This window comes from Stegastes partitus, unplaced genomic scaffold (genome assembly GCF_000690725.1).
Source record: "Stegastes partitus isolate 25-593 unplaced genomic scaffold, Stegastes_partitus-1.0.2 Scaffold46, whole genome shotgun sequence".
NCBI lineage: Eukaryota > Metazoa > Chordata > Actinopteri > Pomacentridae > Stegastes > Stegastes partitus.
Window position 1 is genome coordinate 833,265 of NW_007577777.1, and position 9,219 is coordinate 842,483.

At 41.3% G+C, this 9,219-nt stretch overlaps 1 protein-coding gene across 1 annotated transcript in view; it reads left to right on the top strand.

Annotated features, from left to right (window-relative positions):
- triqk (triple QxxK/R motif containing) overlaps positions 1–9,219 on the top strand; it is a 32,668-nt gene that overhangs the window by 13,063 nt on the left and 10,386 nt on the right. Inside the window, exon 3 of the mRNA XM_008306775.1 lies at positions 5,756–5,841. Coding sequence (XP_008304997.1) covers positions 5,756–5,841 — 86 coding nt within the window. The remainder of the gene's footprint in view (positions 1–5,755; positions 5,842–9,219) is intronic.

Sequence of the window (9,219 nt, forward strand, 5' to 3'; positions counted from 1 at the left end):
GAGTGCTTGCTGTCATTAAAGCAAAAGAGGCGCAAAAAGATTCTAAAATGCATGAACATTTTTCAGAGATTGAGCTTTTACTCCAGCTGTTAAGATGATATTATCATCTTTAGTTTAAAAAAAAAAAAAGTGACATTTTTGTTCAATGCAAAAACAAATATCTATTGATCTCTTGTACCCCACGATGTGTCACAGGGACTGTTTGTTTTTTTGTCTTTTTTCATTTTAACTATGGAAGTTTACTGTGATATTCTTGGATGTCTTATGTCTGCTATCTTCAATTTAATGGCCAATTTGTGTGACACACAAATCACATACCTTTTCCCCCCTCCTTACCTTGAGTGCTCAATCACATGCAACTAATTTTAGCTAATACCCCCTATCTGTCTCATTATGCTAAGTAGAATAATGGCTCAAGGTAAAAACTCATTTCTCGTCTTCATCAGACACCATTTATAGGCAAACGCACTGACAAACAAGCAAGACAAATCCACGAAGCCCCTGTGAACATTCCATCTAATGGAATGCTCTCTAAGTGTTGTGTGTGTGGGGAGGGGGAAGGCCACTTTCACTTTCGTCTTTTCCTCTTGACATGAAATCAGTGATGACTTCAATGAAAGGCACACTCAGGGAAACCTCCCAGCAGGCACTCTAGGCCGCCTTACAAGGGTTAATGCTCCTCTGAGACGTGGCATTGTTGTTGCTGTACAGGAGGACAGTGATGCCTTTTCAGCGTGGCAGGCAGAAGCGGGGAGGGACGGCGTGTAGCCCAACGTAGGTAGATAATTGGTGACAGAAAGTGTCTACAGCGCTGGTGCAGCAGGGGGAGCAGCAATGACAAATAGCAGTGCTCATAAGCCCAATGCAATATCATCAGGGCCAAGTGTGTGTGTTTTTGTGTGTGTGTGTGTGTGTGTGTGTGTGCGCGCAGTCTCCAGATCCACACAAACAAACGAAAAGAAAGGCCAACGTGAAGTCATGTGAAGTACACAATAACACTACAATACCTTCCGCAGCCTGATGTAATCCTCTGGCATGTACACTTTATATCAAATATTCGTACTCTTACTTGGTGGAATTGTTGTGATGTAGCTCCAGTTAGCGCTGATTCCTACCAGATGGTTATGGCTACGTTGGGTTGTGATGAATTTTTTCCATGTTAACGTAATTTCTCCATGTCGACGAGTTTCTCCCCGCGAGTGATAAACAAAACAATACAGGTGGACGTTTTGGAAGGAGTTTATGGGAGATATTTGAAATTCTGAAAAAAGAAATATGTCAGCCTGTGAAATTTAAGCCCCGTCTTGCTGGAATTCTGAAGACTTTTGAGGATTCTTGGGTATTTTGATGCAGCGAAACTACCCTCAAGAGCACAAGAAGGAGCTCACTGTCGTAGAAAAAGTGCAAACCAGAGTCGGATTGAGGGGTTCTCCATTGTGGAGTCTGCATTTTCTCCCCAAGTTTCCTCCAAGAGCTGGGGTTTCTCCAACCATCAAACACATGCCAAGTGCCCTTAACCAAGGCGCCCACTTAGAGCTGGAGTTGGACCCCAGCAGTGACTGCTCAATGCTCTCATTACTTAGGGCGGGTTAAATCTAAAGAACAAATTTACCTGTTGGGATCAATAAAGGATAAACAAGTAAACAAGTAGTAAAACAGAAAGTATTATCTGTTCTGTGGTGGGCTTTAACTTTAAATCCAAGGTCTTTTTTTATCCTTAATTGGGTACAGAAAAGGATGGGAAGTAGAGATCACGGATTTTCTTCAATTTTTAATTGGGTTTACCGAGTTTGCATGTTTGTTTTTGTATGTATGTTGATTAGGAATTTCAGAGATGTGAAAAAAACAATATTGTAAATAAGTGTTGATCTTTGTCATATTCAAAAGCACAAAGGCTCGTACACTCAGGCATGTGAAATCACGACATCAATCATTTCAGTAGAATTTCTGTAACCTGTGGATTTGCTCAAAGGAGGAGAAGTAAATATGTGCTTCATATTAGCTGTTTTGTTCTGCTCCTCTTTATTTAATCACCTCTATTAAACTGTTCTACATTAGAGGAATGATTTGCAAACTGTTTTGAAATAGGAGTTCATAGAGGAAAGGCATCTTTTAATAAACTGTGTGAATTTTTTATTCCGATAGCAACCAAGGTAACAAGCTTGTTAACTGAAAATTAACAAGATTTCTACCTTGCATAGCTTTTTTTTTTTTCCCCTCGAGGCAACCTTTTAGTGAATGATGGACAATCCTGAGAATAAAACGACAGTGAACGGCCTTCTAGAGAGAAAATGGAAGCAAATTGGGCAGCTATTGTGACTGACCAATGCTAATATAGTAATGATTAGTGCACCAGCTAAGGTACTTGCCACTTTCTGGAGTGACCAGGTTGTTCAAAAGTCAAATAAGGCTCCCCTTTTTTTTTTTTTTAGCAGAATACTGCAAAGATAGTTCATTGTACTATGACTATGTAACCTCTTGTTTTAACCCTTTTCTAAATGGGCCGTTCTGGTGTCTGTAGCTTCAAATAGTTTATCTGCTGATGTATCTGCAGGAAGTGGACTCTCTACATCTGTAATTGACTATATAGAACAAAACAGTTCAGAAAATACAGACATGGTTGAGTGTGTGAGATCTTTCCGTTGCTTCTAGCTTAGGCCCCATTTACCAGTAGCAAAAACGGTGATATTTCAATGAGTTTGGTCCTTTGGTCTACACGTAAACAAAGCTACAAGTCACTGAAAACAATCATATCTGAAAATTCCAGCCAAAGCGGAGATTTGGAAAAACTCTGTCTTTACATGTAGACAGGAGGAGACAGAGTTTCACAGTGTGCGACAAAAGTGTCATCAGCGTCATATGTGTGCGACCATGTTGGCTACTGTGATAGAAATGGATGCTGTTCAAGCAGTGCTTGTTTTAACACCACATTTAGGACTAGCTCCACTTCTCTGTCGGTCCAAACAAACGACCCTTCCGCCATTATCGTTGAAGTAACAGGAAGTAATTCATGCCATTTGTTGTTGTGTTTTTTCCAAGATTTTGATTGGCTAGCATGGCGTTATGCTTCTCATTACACTGCCCCCTATAGGTTGACACGCTCATCGCAGCTCTTAATGACGTGTTTATGCCGGTTTGTGTAAGATTTTACTGAAAACGATCTGGAGTGAAAAATTTCAGTTTTGAAAACGTAGATCCGTTTCCGGCTATGTGTAAACGTGGCCTGAATCTCTGAGCGATTATTTTTAAATGGAAATATTGCTGAGTTCATAGCCCAGCCTTGGCCTCTTGATTCATGTGAATGATGAGTTTGTCAGACATCACTGAAAAAGCAGTAAGCAGTAAAGAGCTTCAGCTTCTGGATATGTCTTTATAATCATACAGTTTCAATATGTTGTGTTTTAGTCATAATTTCAAACTTATTGTCTGACAACACAAAGATATCTAAATAAGAAACTGTAGCTGCATTTTAAATGCTGTATATGTGAGCACAGAAGTTAGCAAACAAACAAATGGATGTAAAAGACAAGATAATGGTAATATTAGTCACATCAGCTGAACAACATGCTAACCCCAAGAATTCGCCATTATTGTGGTAACATTGCCATCAATAATAAAAGTAATTCACTGGGTTTTTAGTTCCTTAGATGCTGCCAGTGCATGAAAACTGTTGTGTTCAGTCTTGCAGCCATTGACAGAACATTTGCTTTGCTCATGGTTGAGGCATTTTAGAGTTAGCAGAAGCAGCTTTGTAAAGCAAACAAAATGTGATGACTGAGAGGCAGCTGCCCATTCTGAATGGCAGTGAGGGGGCAAGATTATGCAAATTGTAGCTTGACGATTATTCATTCCTAAATGCTACGTGGAAATTTATTGAAAGTTTGTCTGTCTCGTAAAGATGCTAGGCTCTCTGCTTGAAGTTTTTTAAGACATACAGAAAACACAAGGAACAAATATCTGTTCATAGCACAAAATTCTCTGTATGTTACATGCAAAACAAGATAATTACCTCACGTGTGTTCCTCTTTTAATTGTTGCACCCTTCTCTGTATATCTTGCGTTTTTTCTCTAGTATTTGATGACGCTCCCTGTAGTCTCCTCACATCCAGCCATTTGCAGTCTGAAAATCTTTGCACCATTTGTGTGAATGGTGGACAACCTGAGGTGCCCTCCAATCAAATTTTCCCCTCTCTACTTTCTGACAAGTGGAGGAGACATCCAGTGGCCCCCCTAATGAATTCCCACTAGCTTGCTGTCTGCTCCTGGCAACATGCTCCCCATTTCTATTAGCCTTCCACAGAGTCAGTGGGAGGTGAAGGAGGAGTTCAGAACCGGGAGGGATGGAGGAAGAGAGAGAGCGATAGGAACTGAATGTGAGATTTTTAAAAAGGAAACAGGGGAAGTGAGATGGCTGAAACAGAAAGAATGCACTGCGAGATGGAGCAAATACTTAACACCAGGCTAATGGCCATCTCCTATTTTCTGTCTCTTGAAGAGCAAAATCTCTCCTGATGGTATTCTGTCTGTTTGTTGTTCAGAATCACACATACATCCCTTTACTTCCTCCCTGCTCGTTTTCTCTTTTACACCCTTTCCAGATGGATGTGGTCAATTTCTTTCCATCTACTCCTCTTGATCCCTCTTCCAATGTAAATGAGGCTTAATTGGCTGGGAGTTGAAGCTCCAGGCGTCCTCTGCATGTCACGTCACCGATTGAGACAACCTTGAAGCTGACCCCAGGGCCTTGGCCATTGATTTCTCTGTCCTTAGCTTCGGTGTTAACTCATCGTACCTAACCTCAACTCTCACAGTAATCTTGCCTTAATCACGCCTGGATTTGACCTCGAAACTAAAGTTCTAAAATAAGCACTTTAATGACCTGCCACTATATCTTCATAATCTGAGCATATGAGTAGGTTCTCACAAAGATAGAAGCACCACAACGCACACACATACACGCACACACTGTTCAGCAAGCTGTTGCCTTTCCACCCTATTGTTAGCAAAGTTCCTTTTCCTGCAGTGTGTTGTTTCTAATTAGACCAAGACAGCCGGCTCTGCCTCTTGCAAAGCACACACACACACACACACACGCTTCGCCAGGTGGCCGGTTTGCCCACAGGACTCACCCTTGAGAGTTGAGCCCGTGGGAAGTCAAGTAAGCACAGGTGAACTGTGTGCAGCTCGGGCCAGGAAAAAAAAAAAAAAAAGATTTATTGCGTTTTGCAGATTGTGACGTGTGGGTAAATTTTCAAGCTTATTTTTTTCTCACTTGCCTCTATTTTGTGAACCACCCATTTTAAGCTCGACACTGCTGTTTTACTTTGAAGTTTTCAGCAAAAACTTTCAGCAAAAATGCTTATTTGCTTTTTTTTTTTTTTTTTTAAAGCAGACAGTTATATGAGAAGATCAATACAGCTCTCGCATCAGCCAAATAGGAAGCTGCAGCCAGGAGTTGCTTAATTTAAAGACTGGAAAAGTAGAAAAAACAACCAGTCTAATGGTAACAGCATCTGCCTCCAAGCACCAAGCACATCTTATTTACGTAATCTTCACAGAACCTGAGGTGTAAAAATGAAAAGCGGGATGCTTTGGGGCCAAGTGAGAGTCTGTTTCGTGGTTGGACGCAGCAACTTTGTGGAGTGTCTGCTCAGCAATAAATACAATTTGTTCCTCAATATGAACAATTTCTCTGTCATTCGATGCATTTTAATTCCATTATTAATTGCATTATTGTCTTTCTTTTTTTTTTTAGGTAAGCAGGACTACAAAAAGACAAAGTCCGCCTTAAAGCTAACACGGCTGAAAGCTGAAGCAAAGAAAAGTTCCTCTGGATTCAGGGTAAGACTGGCCTGGAGTCTGCATCCACATGTACTCCCTTTATTTCCCTCTTGCCTCTCCGTCTCAGCCCATCTGGGATTCTGCTCGTCTGTCTGTCTGCCAACCATCTTTTTTTCATTTGTCTGTCTGTCTAACTGCCTGTTTGAAAGGTTGTCTCGCTACATCATTTTTAATATCTCAGACAGCCACTGTAGCAACTTACTGCAGGTCTTCTGGAAATGAAACGATCTGCAGTATATCTACCTATAACATCGTCATGTGGCCTTTTCCTTGGACTTCTGAACAAGTCATTAAGGAGGAGAAGGAATAGTTGTGCCCTCCACAGAATAAAATATGGAACCGTGTTTCCAAAAAGGAGACATAACTCGCAGCCTTTCAAACGCATAATTGTAGATTTAAAATTCAAAGGTGTTGGTTTGTTTTTATTGGGAAAGGAGCAATCAAATGGGACGAGCAGAGACTGTGGGAAAGAATGGGAAAGTGATGAGATGGATGGAGGTGGTACTGTGAAAGTGAAGGGAGGTGAGAGTGTTGCTAGGGTGCGTCTCTCTGTTGCTTTGCCACACTGCAGTGATTAGGAGCTGTTGTGCTGGCAAAGATGAATGACTCCATGTTTATCACTCTAATGGCAAACGCGGCGCTGCTGTTTATGCTTTTGGCTTACCAACTGAATGAAGAAAAGGTTTCACCATGTAGCTCTTGCCTATGAAATAGCTTGTCTGAGTCTACCATCACAGGTTTTGAAATCCTCTTTGAAATTGCAGATACGGTCAGATGTACGCAAATCCTCAGTGACTTTAAGTGAGAAAAATTTGTAAGGAAGCATAATTTTGACATGTTTAGGGTTATTTTTTTGTTTTCTTTTGTCCCATTGGAATTTGGTTGTGTTTACATCAAAAGCCAAAAGGCTTCACTCCCTCATTAAGCCTCAGTTGCTACGAAGTGCGCCGAGATGAACAAATCACTGTGAGGATTAAACACTGGGTGAAATGGTCAGGTTTTAAAATATGCATCTCTTAGACATGCAAGGCCTCATTAAACACGTCTTTAATCCAATTAGATTAGTCCATATCTTGAAATATTGATATTGGTCATGAATAATTCATGTTTTTCATACCCAAGACGAGGGGAATTTTCAGAGGTCGGATTAAAAATACCTCTGGGACGAGGATATTAAACTGACTTAGACCTCTTGGCCCCTAGTTCGATTGAAATTCAGCCCAAATGTAATGGATATTTGGTCACGCTTGCTTTCCTATCAAGCCCTTTTAGCACGATATGAAGTTGAAGAAGTGATTTTTACACAGCTCTGTGATGACAGTAAAAAAAAAATCTCTTCTCTTCTCTTCTCTTCTCTTCTCTTCTCTTCTCTTCTCTTCTCTTCTCTTCTCTTCTCTTCTCTTCTCTTGGTTTTTCTCTCCATCTCCCTGGTTGAGATGCTGGTCTCTGATGCAGCTGGCATCTCAGAAGGGCCAGCAGACATGCGGGCACAGAGAATCTGGCAGCTGCCAGGGCAGGCTGTCTCGGGGCTGTCCTAGTAACAGGCCAGTCTGGATAAGTTGGCAGAGGAAAGGATGGAGGCACTGCGAAAGCAAAAGTGAGAGAGGGACAACTTCTGTTCCCACAACAGTGATCAATTGTTGGGGTTGCTCGAAAATAAAAAAGAAAACCAGCCACCTGTTGTATGGATGCAGGTCGAGCCGCTGCGTTGTTAGGGAAGCAATGTGTTGTTGTCCGAGTACAAGTGTGCGGCTCCTTCAAACACTGAATGGTATGGGGTCATGACTGCCGAGAGGAAGAAACTGGCAGGAAGTGCAGTGTGCGGCCTCTCCTCAGGTTGTCGAGAGAAGAAGCAGCGCCTTCAAAGTAGCTCCAGCACATTATCTTGCAGCACAGGAAACAAGCCTGCTGCCTTGTCTAATTGGCACACTAGCCTTCTGTTCAGTTCTGCACTGTTTTCCCTCAGTCTTATTTAGCCGCTGAGTCTAGAAAGTTGGGGGAAAAAATTGCTTATGGAATTGGCAGAGGATGGAGACTACAGATAATGACTCTGGGCATCTTCCAGCTGTCATTTGTATGTGTCGTGTGTGGCGAGTAGGACCATATAGAACCGGATTTTAAAGTATTATTTTGTGGTAATTTTTGCCTTTTTATTTTTAGTGGTAGTGTAGAAAGACAAGAGGAGGGGAGCAATAGACACCATGTCCAGCATTTAGTCCAGCTGGGGGCCCCAGTTTTTTAATATCATCCAATTGCCTCCATTTAGTTTTTGGTAGCTGCATTTATACGTTCATACCAACAAAAAAAAAACCTCAAGTCATGAAGCTGATATTGTTGCCTTGGGGCAGTTTTGATTAACAGTAGAATTTATTATTGAACATCATCCAGCATTAATTCCTAATAAACTGTTGAATAAAGAAAAGAAAAATCCCTATAAGCGATGAAGGATGCTGCACTGAAAACCTGGATCCAAACTGTAGCATCTGCTTTAGCCTCTGAGCGAGGTAGACTTTTGGATCTGTTAGCCGTTAGCTTTATGGGGCTCGTTTACACTTTTGGGCACGTTAGGGTGGATGTGGACAGATAGCGCGGGAGGCTTTATGGCCTTTTGTGATGTTAATGTTAAGTGTTGTGACTCGGAGAGCTGTGAATGCTGGTTATTTTTTGAAAACTCCACTTTGGACTCGGAAGTCGTTATAGGTTTAATCTAACATTTTATCAAAATGATGAATCAACAGATGAGTTTGCCTTCTGAAAACCTATGCAGGTGTTTTTTGCTCCTGTTAAATTTTGTTTTTCTCATTCCGGGCTCATCTTTCACTGCAAAATAAAGTCCTGCACCTTTCATAGAAACAGCACAGCCATGGCTAGAAGTAGAGAGAACTCTCAAAAATGTCTATGGTGCAGTAAAGTTAAAATGCCATAAACCATAAAAGAAAAGAGGAAAAAACAAACGTCAAATTAAATGGTAAATGGACTGCACTCATATAGCACTTTTCTACCTTTGCAGCACTCAAACCGCTTTTTTCTCATTCACCCATTCACACACACACATTCATACACCAGAGCTGCCATGCACGGTGCTGCCTGCCATTGGGAGCAACTTCAGGTTCAGTGTCTTGCCCAAGGGCACTTCAACTGTGGAGGGGTTAGGGTTAGGGTTAGGGGATTGAACCACCAACCTTAAGATTGAAGGACAACCTCAAAAAACAAAAACTGAAGTCAATATGTACAACATTTTTCCAAATGCCCATAATTAATACCGACACTGGAAAAATGGTGGCTCATATAATAGATATTTTACTACGTTCATATTTAGTGTATTTGTCTCCTCTCTGCTCCATGTAATCACAGCCTGCAGTTCATCCTACTTCAGCC